At 36.0% G+C, this 17080-nt stretch overlaps 3 protein-coding genes and 1 long non-coding RNA gene across 4 annotated transcripts in view; 1 reads left to right on the forward strand and 3 right to left on the reverse strand.

Annotated features, from left to right (window-relative positions):
* The window catches only part of LOC117222989 (tyrosine-protein kinase CSK), a 117581-nt gene that overhangs the window by 45201 nt on the left and 55300 nt on the right, over nt 1-17080 (reverse strand). The gene's annotated exons all lie outside the window — the stretch shown is intronic.
* On the reverse strand, nt 8-773 carry Tim8 (translocase of inner membrane 8). Its single transcript, XM_033475070.2, has 2 exons — nt 491-773; nt 8-247 (listed from the first exon to the last, which is right to left on the reverse strand). Exons 1-2 carry the CDS (start codon nt 599-601, stop codon nt 74-76), a joined length of 285 nt encoding a protein of 94 aa, XP_033330961.2. The 5' UTR covers nt 602-773; the 3' UTR covers nt 8-73.
* The window catches only part of oys (lysophospholipid acyltransferase 6), a 33841-nt gene continuing 20077 nt past the window's right edge, over nt 3317-17080 (forward strand). Inside the window, exon 1 of the mRNA XM_033475086.2 lies at nt 3317-3620. Coding sequence (XP_033330977.1) covers nt 3537-3620 — 84 coding nt within the window. The 5' untranslated portion in view covers nt 3317-3536. The remainder of the gene's footprint in view (nt 3621-17080) is intronic.
* On the reverse strand, nt 7615-11648 carry LOC117223006 (uncharacterized). Its single transcript, XR_004490817.2, has 3 exons — nt 10937-11648; nt 10330-10853; nt 7615-8937 (listed from the first exon to the last, which is right to left on the reverse strand). It is a non-coding gene; the product is annotated as an uncharacterized LOC117223006 (long non-coding RNA).

Consider the following 17080-nt stretch of genomic DNA (forward strand, 5'->3'; position numbering starts at 1 on the left):
CACAACAAAAATAAAAAATTACTTTATTTTTAATTTTCTACAATAACAATATACTTAGCTTACAATCAAGAATTTACATGTTTCCTGTACTCTTTTGCAGAATTTGAGCAAAACGATTGGTAATTAAAAGAGAAACATCTATAAACCTATCAACGCAATTGTGTAAACATGTTTCTGTTCGACTGTCCAATTTAGTTCCTGGTTTATCAACACATTTCTCCCAGCAAAAGTCATTGAACTCATGAATCTAGAAATATTAAATAATAACATTTACAGCTGTATATCGATCCTAGAATATTATTTTACAAACATACTGTACAGTTACTTTGGCGTACAAATTTCCAATAAAAAAAATTGCAATAGTAAAATGTTCTTGAAAAAAGAAAAATAACCTCTCTGGACAGCGTGTATAGATTACGTAGTATCATAGAAAGTTACAGATTATAAAATATTTAGTCGTTTTAAAGCTGCAAATGTTAAAATAAATCACCTGTGCTTGAAATTGTGCCCTTTCCTTTTCAGCCAAAAGGAATTCTTGCAATTCACTGTCCACTTTGGGCTTATCATCTTGGTAAGACGAGCTACTGCCATAGTCTGACATATCTTCCTATTTTAATGAATGAAAATAGTTTATGAAACAATTTTTCCAATTGATAATGTACAATTGATTCCAGCACACACGTGGTCGTTACTATTGATAGTCACTATACATTTGTAGTTCAGTGTACAGTATATAGTTCCCTCTGTACGAGTTTACGGTGGAACTTTATGTAACACATTCGGCTTATTTCGCTATCGAGATTCATAGTTACCAACTACAATGTGTCAGTGGTTATTAAATCACTATAAAAAATTATTATTCAGTGTATATTTACTGTATAATATATCAATACTTTAGTAGGGTTAATGTGTTCAACATTTTCATATTACACATATCATTACATATCATTTTACATATTCCTATACTACATACATAAACGGTTTGAATAACTCACGATACATATGCATATAGGGCGTTCCACATAACTGTCAAAAATTTCAGAAAAAAATGTTTTATTCCAAAAAATCAAGGTCACCTTCATATTTTTAAATTGCATGGTATATTTTTTACTTCATATTATTGTAGCTCGTGTCAAGACAAATTCAACGACCTATTACCATAACCTTCGGATGACCTCGACGTAAAAAGACATGAAATCAATGAAGCGATGCTGCTTTAGATGTTGCACACTTCGAATTGGTACAATGAAATAATAAACAATAGTGCACAAACATATAACTTCATTGTTTCCATTTTATTTTACGTTAAGATTATCCAAAGGTCATGGTATAAGATGTCATTGAATTCGTGTTGACATGAACTACAATAATATGGAGTGAAAAATATACCATGCATTTTAAAAAAGTAAAGATGATCTTGATTTTTTGAAATAAAACATTTTTTTCTAATCTTTTATACTTCAATCTATAGTATCTAATCTGATTAATTTTTTTTTAGAACATTTATTTGTCCGACTATCAGAAGTGTTAGAAAAATCGTGGCGACAGATACGTGGAACATTCTGTACATATATGGTGATAATTTATAAAAGGGCATACCTCACTAATTTCTATGACCTTAAAATATGTTGTCACATCGGCATTCTGAACAACTTTTCTCTATACATCTCTGAGTCACTCAGCATTGATTTCAGAAATAATCGAAAAATATATTCAACACTATACTATATTTTTATAAGTTCGGGACCACATCCACTTAGTATCGTAATTGGTAATTATGATTGGTATAACGAGCGAGTCTGTGAAGACAAAAAAGCAAGTCATTGATAATTTTTTTTCTATGCATGTACAGTCAGTCACGAAAATATTGGGGCACTAATCTTCAGAAGTAATAAAAACCTGCTATATTCACAATCGTTCATTGTTTATAGCTCATACCAACATTAAACCGTTTTTGTTGAAATTTTAAATTTTAGGCATACATATAAGTTACATATAAATTGAATTATTCACTCAAATAAAAAAGATAAAAGATAGGAGCTTCTTTAATGTTTTATCATTTCAATCAATTTTAATTTCCGTAAAAATATTTTTGATGATTGTTTTAGTAAACTCTAGACCTTCTAATATTTAAAATTTTTTAAATGTTTTAGAGATTTATCATCTAACAATTTGAATTTTAACATTTATAAAATGTGAATGATATTTTTACGAATATCTCATGTCAAGGGCACATGCATAATGAAAAGTTGTTTAATATGTTGACCTTGAGAACATAAGGTCACTGATTTCGGTGAGGTATACTTTTTTATAAATTATTATCCAATATATTTCTGATAGTAAACATAATTTAAATGACACAGTGTGCAGCATTCCGATTAATTTTGCGTATTAATATTCCTAAAAAATGAGCTTTAGATAATCGTAATATAATACTTTATTGCATTATTTATGTGTTTCACTATACATTGTATAAGTTCTGTAAATTTTATATCAATATAAAAGTATGAGAAATATATACGCTATATGTAGTGATTTAATAGAACAGTCTAAATTAAGATGCCCGTAATATGGATAATGTTGGTATATGTTAACAAATAATGACTTTATACCTTTTTTATTATAAATAAGTTTCAGTCATGCTATAATTTACTTTTGACAATTACGGTAGTCATCTATTTGCTCTTACGTTTCTTTCGATTCGATGAAAATAATAAAATAATAAAAATTTTAGAAAATAATAAAACTACATGCATGTATGAACAAGCAAATATTAAATATACTCAAGTTTAATAACGATAAATATTCAAAATTTGTAATGATACATAAAATTTCCAATTCTTTTCAATTCCAATTTCATGTTTCACTAGAGATATATTTTCTATACAAATGTATAACGTATATCTTGGCAGCAATGTTTTGTTATATATATATATAACTTCGTTAACAATTGTTTCAAGCTCGATAAACGGTAAGTCACGTATTATCGCGATTTTCTAAAACGACGCTACGTTTTCCATTGGTATCTAAAGTTCAAAGTGAAATTTGTATAATAATCGCTGTAATCGCGGAAACGCGTGAGTAAGAAAAGCGTTGTCCATTGTCCTATTTCTGTTTTGTCATGTCATGAACATTAACAGAGTCATCGCGAATAGAATCACGCGACTTTTGCACAGGGCACCATGCGTACAGGCCCGGTTTTACATAGCGGTGCAATCATCGGATTCTCTCATCACGTGCGATTGATCATGCCACTTGTGGATACGGCCCTGAGTGCCGGCAGGTTTGTTAGCCGGCGCGGAACGTAGCGGCGCTGCATTTCAGGATCCGTCGTCGACGGCGTCATCGTTGTCGTGGTTGTGCGAATTCGACGCGTTCTAACGATCATTCCCTCGAGGGAGTGAAATCGAGCGGAGCATAGCGGACCCGTGTCTCTTCGACGTCGGTGCGTTTAATGCTGTGCGCCCGAGTCACGACAAACGTTACGGTGGTGTGCGCGCGCGTGTCCAATTTATTCGATTCTATGATCGTTGACAATGACCATGCCGGTGGAGGATTACTACGACGGTTCCCGTGCCTTTTCCTGGTTAGCGGACATCGTCAATATACCGATTGACCAGGTGAGAACTGCGCCCTGACGTTTCGGTGATCTCTGTACTTTTATCCCTTTGATCGCTTCGCCCCCGAAATTTTGTCCGGCGACCGCCGAAAAGGAGGGCGCATCGATCGAAACTTAGATTACGCCGCGGATCTCCCCACGGCGCTCCTATTAAAGTATCCTGCCGATTCGGCTCACGTTTAATGCTGCCTTTTATTTCCTTGTGACAGCAGTCAAGGTTAAGGCTCGCCGCGGTTCCACGCGCCGCGCGTTCTCTCGCAAGCCCTATGGTCGTGAACTTTCTGACAAGTTTCTCACGCAAGTGACCGCGACACAGGCGATATTTACAGCGCGTTTCGAAAAACCGTCACGCGGCGGAAAGAACCGATATGACAGTTCGTTTTACTCGGAGATTTGAACGGTTCACCCGTATATTGGAACGTTCGGTGTGCGCGCGTGTGTGTTGCAACTTGTGCCACGGTATTCGCGCGTGGGACAGATATAAACATCGTCATTGAAATCTCATTCGCGTAGTCTACACATTGTTCTCCTACCAGCATCATTAGATCATAAACGCGATTCTGATTCATCACAATTTCGGTCGTATACGATCTGTGATGACGCTTCGTAGGCGCCGCTCTTGTTAACCCTTTACGGGCAAGGATTTAAAAAAAAACAATGTGTCGCTTGAATAATTAGATTATATACGAAAAGCTTAAATGAAAGGAAAAATTATCACAATATATTCTGATCTTTTTATCATGTATGAAGTTATTAAGTATGAAATGCATCGATTTTATAGTAAAATTATAGAGTAAAGTATGCATTTCATACTTAACCACTTGCGCTGGCAAAAAATTCACCGACGCGTGTACCAGAACGGTTCCAAGTGTAACTCGCTGGGAGGCGTCACAGAAATCGGACGAAGATTTATATTTTCTAAACTAATTTATTTTCCATGCACGTGCCGTGCACGTCGTTGGCGATTCTGTGACAAAAGCATTACGACGTGCGTGGCACATCTTTCCAGCGCAAGTGGTTAATGACCTAATGCATAATAAAATTATATGTTTGTAACTTCTATAATATAACATACAGTCCTGATATTGTTGCTACGTTGATATCCGTCCTCGAAGGGTTAAAGGTCGATGTTATAACGAGGCTATTTTTCCAGGAGCGCCCATTCACGTAAAACCGATCATTATATTATATTTCGCAACAATTCGTTTTGTACGTTGTACGAATTCAAATAATCGTATCGCGCCACTTGAATATTATTCTTATCGAGAACTATCGAGTTTATCAGTTTAAGATGTTTACTTAGATTCGTTAAAATCCGTTTTTTATTATATCAATGGTGTGTTTCTAAGTAATCTTATCGAAGCAATAACCTCCTTCCATTCGCAATGAAAAGAGCGTTTGAAACGCTGATTTCTTTAATCGAAGTGGTTTCAAAGAGTTCCCGTAAAAATGAGAAACGACTTAACGCACCTCGATGCAGCACAAATAGAGTCTAAAGAATTCAAATTGGTTATCTTATGTCGATAATGCCTGAATTTAATCGACCCTGTGGACGTGTGGAGATTCTTTCAATAGAAGGGTTTTCAATGATCTCTTAACAATCGAACTGTCGGCGACGATGAATATGTATCGGGACGAGATGCGATAACCGCTATGAGGAACTAATGTATTATATAATATTAGGTCTACCGAAAAGTTCTGTCCGTTTTTGAATTGAAATACAACACAATTTGCATGCATTTAATAATATTTATTGTAGAATATACCTTCCATCGTTACTTGTGACTTCTTGCCAGCGTGATGGCAACTTGTAAATACCATTTTTTAAAAATGATTTATTTTTAGAGGCGAAGAACTCGACTAGCGCTTGGCTGACATCAGCTTCAGTTTTGAATTTTTTTTCCTGTGAAAAGTTTTGCAAAGAGAGAAACAAGTGATGATCGGAGGGTGCTAGGTCTGGGTGGTATGGTGGATGCGACAGAATTTCCCAGCCTAGCTCTGCGATTTTCCGACGAGTCGCTAAAGCAGCATGTGGTCTGGCATTATCATCGGTAGCCATGTTTTCACGATCGCGTCTCGCTTAATAATGACATGAGACATCTTTGTTTCAGTTTATTTAGGAGAGTACATGTGTGTAAATGCAACGATAAAGAGAGATAGTCGTATATGTCTCAAATCAACATGTGCATATGGATTGAAACTTGAAGTGACACTGTCGGACAGAACTTTCCGGTAGACCTAATATTATACATAGTAGGTATCATTTGGTGGATACGCGTATGAAATTCGTAAAACCGGTAATCGTATCTGCGCAAATAGGTATGAGTCTGCTGGAAATAGAATGACCGGTGAGCGCATTGGGCGATCATTTCAGCTGTACATGCATATGTATAGGTTATACATCGGATGCAACAGTTGGGAGAAACGCGAGCACAACGTGGGTTGGTTCCGCGTGAGTAGCCGGTGTTTACGATGAATGTTGGTTGCGCGGATAGGAGAAGATCTACTATTAACCTTTTGGCATTGGTATTCATAGAGAATTGGTCCGTAGGCATTAATATTCGTAGGATCGCCAGTCATGCCCATGTTATAAAAACTACTACTCGCGGTTCCCATATTTGTATTCTGCTCGTGCCGCCGGTTGGAACGTTTCACACTATTTGCTAGCTACTTATGAGTCAGAGAATTCTACGGATCATTCGTTGTTTGTTGACAATATGCTGATAATTTGTTTAAATTTTTCTTTTCTCTTCGTTTCAACTCTGATCCAATGTGCTTGGCGCGATACCTTCTTGGTTATCTATGTTTATATATTGGAGTTACGAAACTAAAAAAGTTAATGGCGTCAGAAACGTGTTTATGATGTTAGGTTTTATCTAAAGGTTTATTTAGGTTTATCATATTTGATTAAACAAGCGACAATCTCGGTTAAAAATAGTTTTTGCGACTGGACACGCATAACTCTTTGATAGATCTGACAATTGCATAAGCTAGAGTGCAACGAATGCATAGATTTGGCGTAAACCACTGCGAAATCAATATTGTTTATCCATAAAAAGGAATATGTTATGATAATGACAATACAGAGGCTAATTTCTGAGCTGTTCTACTTTCAATGTTACTCGATGGTAATAACTAATCGAAAATCGTAGAACAATTGGAAGAAACGTATTTCTAAGCAAATGTTAGAAATATCGAAAACGATTTTTAATAAGCCCAATATACTCAGACTTAATTGTTACGAAGATAAGGCGTAGAACAAAAGAACATACAACTAATCTACGGAAGTTCATGCACTTACGACACGTAATGGATACGCGGACTATGTGCAAGAGTATTGCAAACTGTACATAAGATTTATTTAATATTCTATAAAATGTGAAGTATATAAAAATCTATGGAATATTACACAAACGATTCTAAAACATAATTGTGTTATACATGTTGTGCGTATTATTCAAATATTAACTTTTTGGCATTAGAAACAACATATAATATTATACATGTTATACAAATATAATATTTGTACGCATCCGCAACTATATTAAACTCTACTAACTTTTTAATCTCTTAACTCTATAAATTGTTAATATTTTAATAATTGTTAGATTTTTAAACTCTATTAACTTTAGAGACTTTTTAAGTATTTGATTATTAATATGTAACATATAATACTACTACGTATTAGGTCTCATGCATAATTTAAGTGACAATAAACTGCAATATTTTTTAAAATTTTCAATTGTAAATTGATGCCTTTTTTAGGGAAAAAATGAGTGTTCTGTCGAGTGCCCTTCCAAAAATCTTGAAATTCTTGATATCGTTTCTCTACCATGAACGCTAGGATACGAGCATGTGTGATCTTTAATGACGAGTTTAAGCAAATTCTGACAATTTTCGAGATAAAGAAATTGTGTATATGCATGTATTATACAGGATATGCAACTTCTATGCAAAATATGCAAGGAATACGGAATATGCAGTATGCAAACATATAAGAGAAAAAGATATATTTTTTATATCCTCGAATGATGAAACATATTTCATTTGCATACATTTTTTTTGTCTATTGTATCACCTGATACCATCACAAGCTAGCTTATGAGACTAAAATTTCATTGCACTTACGCTGTGTTTCTACGCAAAATTTGTTACGCTGATAATTCTTCGTTTCTCTTTTCTATAAATTAACTGATAAAAGTTTATATTTGAATATAGATAGCCACTCATTTTCACAAGAAAGTATAACCATCAACTTAACCGCAGAAATTAATTCAACATTCAAACGAACGTTATCGTTTAGTTTCTGCGCGTCCAATGCGGATAATGTTAATGAAAACCAGTGACATTATATATGAATGATAATATATTTAAAGAACCGTTTTTCTATTCAACAAGGTGAACGGTGCAAATAAATCATGTTTACGTTCCGCCAGATAGTGGCAATTCTTTCAACCGGTTGCGAGGCTGCAATTACTCCCTGAAAATGGGCTGGCATTTACGAGTAACGGGCGCGATTTTGTAACTGCTGAATGGTCCAGTTTTCAACGGAAGCTGTTTCAAACACGTCTTCCGTGCAACCCAACCCTTACTTTTCATTTCACCGATTTCGAACGAGCACAGTTACGGTAACACAATGAACAAAGATCGTGAACTGTGCCATTCGACGGTGGTGAAATTAATTTCGGTTAATCGATTCGTTATTATCATCCGCATCGCAATTAAAAATTCAGCATAAACTAGCTTTATCGCAAAACTGTTGAATTATGTAGATTCTTACGTAATCGATATACATATCTGTTCGTGATGAAAGAACCTACTCAACTAAAATGAATATCGTTCAAATTCTGTAGAAAAACGTCGATAAAAAGTATCGCTGATTTCGGAGAAGTTATCGCGTTGTCGACCCTCTTTTTGTTGATTACTGTTTTGCCGTTTAAGCGAAGTCGATAAACAAAGTCGATAGTCTTTAACTCGTTCGAAGATACAATCTGTCCATTCGCGATATGTAACACTTTTTTCGGAACAACGTCATGCACGTGCGCAACGTTTTTAACCCTTCGTACACATATGCGCATTTAGCGTAGTAAATCATTTTCTTGTTTCGATCGCAGCAAATGCAATTCAATACAGCAAATGCACTCCTGTCGTTCGAACTATCCGGTCGCATCTTCTATTGATCCTCTGATAGCCGATACGTTCGCAATTTACGAGTGCGTATGTGGTTTAACCTTACATCAATTCCCCGGCACGATCCCAACATTCAAGAACGTTTTCCAATTCTTTTCTTAGCGTCTACAATCATCAGCTTCCGATCTCTGGAACAAATTGATTGCGTCATCTTCGCGTTCTCCCAAAGACAGTGTAATTAGTAACTTTCCAAAAAGCGACACGACCCTGCTGAGAAAAGCAATAATATGTCGGACAGCCAAATAATGTCCAGTTATTCTCGTAAAAATTGGGGATTGCGTATTTACCGACATTTTCACGCGTGTCGGTAATTTGGTAAAATTCACGGTCAATACCGTCTTACATTATACTTATATTTATATATATATATTATTATATTATATATATATATATTATATTATTATTATTATTTATATATATATATATATACTTATATTTTTTCTTGACGTTCCATCGATTGGTGTACCGGCGATATAAATAGCTTAGCTTGTAAACAAAAATGGGCAATTTCGGAAGAGGAGATTCGATTAGTCGAGTCTCGCGGCTCGTTTTTACGGTTGTTGACAATCGACGACCATAAAAAACGAGCCGCGAGCTCGAATAATCGTATCATCTCCTCCCAAATTGTCCATTTTTGTTTAGAAGGTGAGAGACAATCGAAGAGAATTTACTGTAATTCGTCACAATGGCAATTTAATCTCCTCATCCGGCTGTACACTTTCAACAAATTTCTTATCGTTTTCCGGAATTACCGGTAAAGATATGAAAGAAATTTTGACAACTTATCGGTAAACCGATATTGCAATTCCTAACAATAATTAGGGAATAATCCAACGAATCTGGCTACGATGACAGAACTGTTTCGACCTCGGCCATAAAGGTTCGAAATTCTCAAATGAAAAGAAGTCACGTGCGAAACGTATCACTGTTATCACTCGAGAGATAGATAAAAATTGCGTGGTTCAATGTTACACGAACGTCTCGACCAACCTCGTTTCCAGATCGGTGATTTTAACAGGTCGTCGTTGTTCATACAGGGGGACCAGAAGAATCGGTTTCTAGTGTCCCCATGGTTGTTGTAATCGAGACGCGTTCGAGGTGCATCGCTCGGAATGGAATGTATCAGGTGCTAAACTCGTGTTGTAACTCGAAGAATGCGTAATGAAAACCCCGTTGCCCCCTATTTTTGAGAGCCGGCACGACTAGAATTCCGTCTCGTTTTTGCGGACTTTTTAATTATCGATAAAAAAGAGGTCAGGTAGGATCCGCGGACCGTTACTTGGCCACTGGAGATATAATGGGCAGGTAGAAAAACCGATTGGCCGAGCTGAACTATGACACATGTAATTAATATATCAACGTTACAGCCTTATTGGAAAACGATCAAATCTGTGGCAATCATGCAAACGTGACACGTATCTAATTTTCTAAATCGTTGCTTTGCAATTTGCTTTTTTTTTAACGACATGTTTATCAATCAAAGAGAACAGGGACAATGGGGAATAGTGAAAGTTACGTACCAATTAAGGGGGGAGGAGCCTTAAGTAAATCGTTAAAATAAGAATGATTTTCGACGATTGTTCTATTACGTAAAACATCGATTTTCGTCACTTCCCATACATATTCTTTCGCATTTCAAGACACGTACAGTTCTCTCTCGTTAAAATTTATCGACGTTTACCGAGATTGTAAATATTGTTCTTCGCGAACCTCCCGGTCGACGGTGTTGATCGGCGTTCGGTCTAGAATTTCTTCCTTCGATCTAGAGTAAAATAATAAAACGGAGTGTTTTAAAATATGCAAAAAGAATATATATGGAAAGTGATGGAAAGTTTCGTCAGCGTTTCACGATGTCGAAAAAATCCCGAAAATCATGCTTATTTTAACAGTTTGCTCGAGCTCCAAGTACTTTTCGACGCTGTGATGAGGATGTGAATGAAATGGATTTTCTAAAAGTCCGTCACAGAGCCCTCGCATACTATCTTAAGCTCTTCTTTGCAACATTTCGGTGCTCAGAAATTTTTGTACCAGATCGATTTCAATCCTGTAGGGCCACAAACGTGTAAAATTTGTAGCCATGCGATTATGGGTAATTTGCGTTTATATCTGAAGTCAAGATTTACGTACATGTTTCCTTTTCTTTTTCGTTATTTTCAAGAGTCTTTACAATTTGTCCAGCAAGGATATTCGGTAAATTGTAGCATCGGTTTTGGTTAATTAACACGTAGATATTATCTCTGTGGATGACATCTGTCGTGGCTTGGTGCCGTTAGGATAGAAGATCCTTTGGATGTTTCTTATGCAGTCTGCAAGACAGACTAGTTCTTCTTTACAGTTCTTTTTGCTAGTTCATTGGGTTGACTGTCTATTCTTTTTTTATAGCTGCCGCAGGGACTAATGATTTCGTCGGAAACTGTTTTAACTTCGAGATCGTTCCGAATATCGTCATTTCGAACATACCATGGAGCATTGGTTACTGTTCTAAGAGTTGTAGATTGTTTACGTACATGTAGATGCTAATAACAAGAAACGTTGATTTTATTAGTGTAGGTTATTCCTTTTAGACGTTGAGGGCTGGGGCACGTGTATCCCATTGGTTACATGTAAACAAATAATGTGGTGGTATGCGTGGTATTCTAAGATTGGTGTATTCGTATATTGTGGAAAACCGCGATTCATTTCTCCCAATAAACGTACAAAATATTAGGTCTACCGGAAAGTTCTGTCCGATAGTGTCACTTCAAGTTTCAATCCATATGCACATGTTGATTTGAGACATATATGACTATCTCTCTTCATCATTGCATTTACACACATGTACTCTCCTAAATAAACTGAAACAAAGATGTCTCATGTCATTATTAAGCGAGACGCGATCGTGAAAACATGGCTACCGATGATAATGCCAGACCACATGCTGCTTTAGCGACTCGTCAGAAAATCGCAGAGCTAGGCTGGGAAATTCTGTCGCATCCACCATACTACCCAGATCTAGCACCCTCCGATCATCACTTGTTTCTCTCTTTGCAAAACTTTTTACACGAAAAAAAAATCAAAACTGAAGCTAATGTCAACCAAGCGCTAGTCGAAATCTTCGCCTCTAAAAATAAATCATTTTTTAAAAATGGCATTTACAAGTTGCCATCACGCTGGCAAGAAGTCATAAGTAACGATGGAAAGTATATTCTACAATAAATATTATTAAATGTATGAAAATTGTGTTATATATCAATTCAAAAACGGACAGAACTTTCCGGTAGACCTAATACATAGGTGGGACACATATGTCCCGATTGACTCCGAAGAATTAAAAGGTTCAAGGTCCGTTTCAAGGACCGTTATTTTATGTTCACCGTTCGCGTAACAGAAAGTACTAAAAATTGCTCGAGCTAACTATTCTCGCAGAAACGATCATTTTTTTCACTTTGCTCGCGAAGCTAATCAAGAGCGACAACCAATGCAAAAAAGATTTTCCAAGAACAAAGATACAAACTGGTGTTAATCGCTTTTCAAAGATACACGAAGCGCCTTGTATGCTAGGAATCCTGCATTACGTATGATCTTAGTAACTTTGTTCTCAGAAGTATATAATTGAAATCGGTGATCTTGGTGCTCGTACCACGCCCACTTTAGAAACGACCAGAGATCGGATTGAGGCGAGCGATAGATACTTCGGAACTCAGGTGTCTTAACACTTTGACTGCCAATTCCAGAGCCTTGAAAAATTCCATAAAAGTGTGGTACTGTAGAACCTCGATTATTTGGACCAGTATCAGAAATCTCTATGATCCAAATACATTTTACATGCAATCAGTTTAATCTAAGGCCTTTGATTTATCCTTGGAAATATCCTACAAAATATAAATGTAATCTTGTAATCATTTTGATAAGTCAACGCGTACTGTTCACTTGTTACTCTACACTCAAATGTTCGCAACGTTGTCAAAATAATACACTATCATACTTGAGAGAGACTAGAACAGAATCGTTCCGTGCAAAAATCATTCGCACAGCCGTTATGGTTGGAGCATGAGAAATTCACAAAGTTGAAAATGATCCAAGAACGCTTTTCGTGTTCGTCGATAGCGCGTCAAGGCCGCCAAAAATCACCTATCGATTACCGAAACGGAAAATTATTGTTGAAAAGTGTTGTTAAATATAGCCACGCTGTGCACGGTGTAGCTGAAAGAAAAATCGCGTCGCAGATATGACGGGACCTTTTCGCTTTGGCACTCCGTCTTTCAAGGAGAAGATCACTGAATGTCTGCTCGGTGTACGTGCACTCAAGCTGGCCTCTCTAACGGGTGATGCTATAAATTGCCCGACTTTCTATTTGTTCATGCTAGTCAGAAGGATCTGCCGAGCGCAACGGGACAAGCCGGTTTTTCGTTTTCGGATTTTCGTGCGCCTAACGGAGAAATGAACGGGGATACTTTCGCTCGCGGCTCGAACCGCACTCTCCATTTCATTCGGAACCTCCGCGTGGCAAATATCTCCGCGTAGACTCTCGCCACTCCGACCAGTCATCCAGTTATAACCAGCATAGTCATATAGCAGCAATACGTTGCTCAGGTATATTTGTCTCGTTGGTCTTTCATGCGGCCGTCCACCGCAACGTGCCTTAAAATAGTAGAAATATCTTCACTGTTTTTTTGCCATTGACAGTTCGAAAGTACAGTCCCGGTAATAGCTAATCGCTCGTGTACTTAAGTATTTAAATTAGAAGTTTAAAGTACTAGCTTTCTCACACAGTAGCAATACGAAAGCCGGCAGTCCGAAAATATCTCAAAAGGAGAAACTCCAAATTGCGATATTTCAATTTGAAATTTCAAGATTCCAATAAAAAAAAAATCTCGTTTCGCTGATTCTTCAGTTTTCAAAGTTTGAGACACGAGATAGCTTAATAGTTTAATCAAAGGTGATTAAGAAAGTCTAATGAAAGATTTTTAGTTGAGTAATCGCTATACTGTATAGACTGAGTCTTTATGCAAGATAAAAATTGTTTAAGTTAATTGTAAGAAACGTGAACCTGATGAAAATGTTTTCTCTCTTTTAATTTTTTTAAAAGAGTTGTACACGATGTAAAAATATTCGCAGAATCTTCTAATATCTTTGCAGTTTTGTATTTGACCTGGACATCTTCGTCAATAAATGTATAAAATCCGCACTCTGGTGATTTTATAACACAAAGAGCAACAGGAAAAGTGATTTCATCTACTATAAATAGACTGCGGATTTAATACATTTGTCACAAAAGAAGCGTGTGAATTATGAAACAGGAGGCATTCGAGACACTTGATCTTAGTTTTGTGTCGGTGGAGCTTCGAATAAAGATTTAAATCTTTGTTTAACAGAAGTTGTTTCACAAAATTTTGATTTCTATAAAGATTGCAGTGCTAATTAATTTAAACGCCCGTGGAATATTATGAGTTGTTAATTAATATTAGTAATATTAGTAATATTATTAGTAATATTAGTGTTACACCAGAAACAAAGCTTCTCAAAGTCAAGTAGATTTAGACTACTTTATAGTTTTCTTAAACAATTTTCAATAAGAATTTAGAAACTAATAATAATAATAGTAGTAATAATAATAATAATAATGATAATAATAATAATATAATAATAATAAGTAATATCGAACGTATATACATATACATCAAACAATCCTGTATTTGCTAAATAAACCATCTGGATTAAAGCGTCAATAAATAAATAAATAACTTCACAATCCAACACACTATTCGTTTCCACGCGATCTTGAGAAGTATCAACAGATTATTATTTTTGTAACATTCTCGGTCACGAATCCACTTAGTCGCCCTTGTATTCTCTAAATAAAAATACTCCGAACGTGTTTATAACGTGCCATTGTAGCCGGTCACTGTAAATAGCGTCACGTTATTTCGCGTAATCAGGAATTACGCTGACCGCGGCGTTCAAGATGATGCAGCGATTAGTTGTGTAAACTAAATTAATTTACGGAAAAATGTAGACGCGTCGAGCATAGGTCACACACAGCGTGTAGCTGTGTAAACGCGCAGAGATCATTGGCCTCTGTGGGCCGACTATCGTGTCAAATGACTCGCTCATCATGATCCCTTGCTGCGAAACACATCGATATTGATACGAGATTATTTAGGGGGCGATGCGTGTTAAGTGTACAGCTACTATTAATTGACAATCAACGGTTTTTCTCCGCACGAGAATTTGCATGATTGATAGATTAAATTGTGCTCCCCTAAATATATGATAACTACACCGCGGATCTTCATACACTTATGACACACGCGAATTTCTAAGGTATAATAATAAAACGTGAATTTTAATCAACATCGAAAGTACTACTTTTATTTTATTTTTACTTCAACGAATCTTCCGGTCAGCGAAAAATTGCTCCTCGATTTTCTTTTTCGCGTGAGAATGAAAGTTGGTGTTTGCGTAGAATTTCAAGTATGAAAATAGGAGTTTGTACAAAGATCTACGTTCTAAATTTTGAAGATCGAAAAATTCTGACATTTTAGGTTGCAAGTTTGGAGATAACCTCGATAAATACTATTTTCCTTCTCTAAAAAGAATTAACACTTATTTGTATCTATATATTGATAATTAAATTATATGTACAAGAATTGATAAAAGACAGATAACTTATATGCGTGTCGAAAATTTCATCGAAATCGGTTAACGCAGAGACAAGTTACAAGCGTTGAAAGATTTAAAAAACTGCGGACTTCTGAATGAAAAATCGGGATAAAACTGCGATTTTTGCGATCTTTAATTTGTTGAAGTTCACAACAAGTTCCGAGATCTACAAAATGTATTTTTTAAATTTTTGTAATGGGCTTAGATAAAAAAGTTGAAAAACAGCATTTTTTAATTCTTTCATCATACCAAAAGATTGCAATTTCTGAAAATAATTTTTTTAGCCATTGTTTAACATCCCGAAAATATTTAGATCGCTTGGCCTAATTATAAAATATTCTTTTTACCCACTGTAGTTCCAGCTTATAGATAATTCGCGATCAACTGATTCGACATAAGTGAACTTTCAAATGCTTCGGCATCAGTGATCGACTGGTTCTAGAATAATCAGGCGTTACGGGGCGATATTTTTGGCGTGCAATGGGTTCACGTTCATCCATATACATAGACAGAGCTGCCTTAGTAAACACGTGTTCAGATTTGTTCGTGTCACCTTTCCCACGGAAGGTGTCACCTTTCCCACGGAAGATGTCACCTTTCCCACGGAAGATGTCACCTTTCCCACGGAAGGTGTCACCTTTATAGCGCTTTTCGATACAAAGAAAATGCGATTTCCTCTCGGAAAATAAGGAACCGCGTATTCACCTAACAAATTGTCGAGACGCTAAGAACTGATTGCATTGCATGACATCAGCGTTGCGTTTCGATAATAATCGATAGGCGATTCTTAAGAATTTCGATAGGTTGAGTTCAAAAATAAAATCGAAAAGAATCTTTTCTGCTTTGTAAAAGTTATGCGGATAGTACTTGCGTTGAATAATTTTGCAAAGTTTTCCGATGGTATATTTTTAATAACATCGTAAACGTTTAATTGTGTGACACTTTCTAACGAACTTGGCAAATAACATTTTTTTTTAAATATGTACATATAATCATGATTGAGATATAAGCCGCTTAATCATTCGCTGAAGCGTTGTATGGCTGGAGGAAACAAGCGAAAGACTCATTAAAATCTATTTTTACAGCTCTACTTGTTCGAAGAAAAATCTTCTTGGATATTGTGCATTGAATTTTCTCGGTTACGGGTGCAACTATGCGGGCCGTTGGAAGAAAGTGGCCGAGCTGTGGGAATTCAACACTTTTACTTTTGTGTACCCCACCTCTAGCTATACGTATATGCCTCTTTTGCGCCAGTGCCTCGGAATAATCTGAGGATATGTATAGACATCCTGTGTAATGGGACTTTATGAAGAGTTTAATGTCACACCTCCGCCATTTTTTAATGTCATACTCGTTATTATCGATGACACACGGGTTTAATCTAGAGTTGGAGAATTTTATTTGTAATATTACACGAATAAAATTTTATTCGAAGAATTTATACGAAATAAAATTTTATTCGAAGAATTTATACGAAATAAAATTTTATTCGAAGAATTTATCCTCGAATACAATTTTATTCGAAGAATTTATACTCGAATACAATTTTATTCGAAGAATTTATACTCGAATACAGTTTTATTCGAATAATACTCAACTCTGGGCGTACAATTTCTGGGTGAATGTAAT

The sequence above is a fragment of the Megalopta genalis genome, chromosome 4 (genome assembly GCF_051020955.1).
Source record: "Megalopta genalis isolate 19385.01 chromosome 4, iyMegGena1_principal, whole genome shotgun sequence".
NCBI lineage: Eukaryota > Metazoa > Arthropoda > Insecta > Hymenoptera > Halictidae > Megalopta > Megalopta genalis.

What these genes read in the sequence shown, in the direction of transcription:
- Tim8 (XM_033475070.2), bottom strand. Translation starts at nt 601, where the DNA reads ATGTCAGACTATGGCAGTAGCTCGTCTTACCAAGATGATAAGCCCAAA. An exon ending in GGGCACAATTTCAAGCACAG is followed by an intron (nt 248 to 490) that starts GTGATTTATTTT and finishes TAATATTTCTAG; the next exon opens with ATTCATGAGTTCAATGACTT.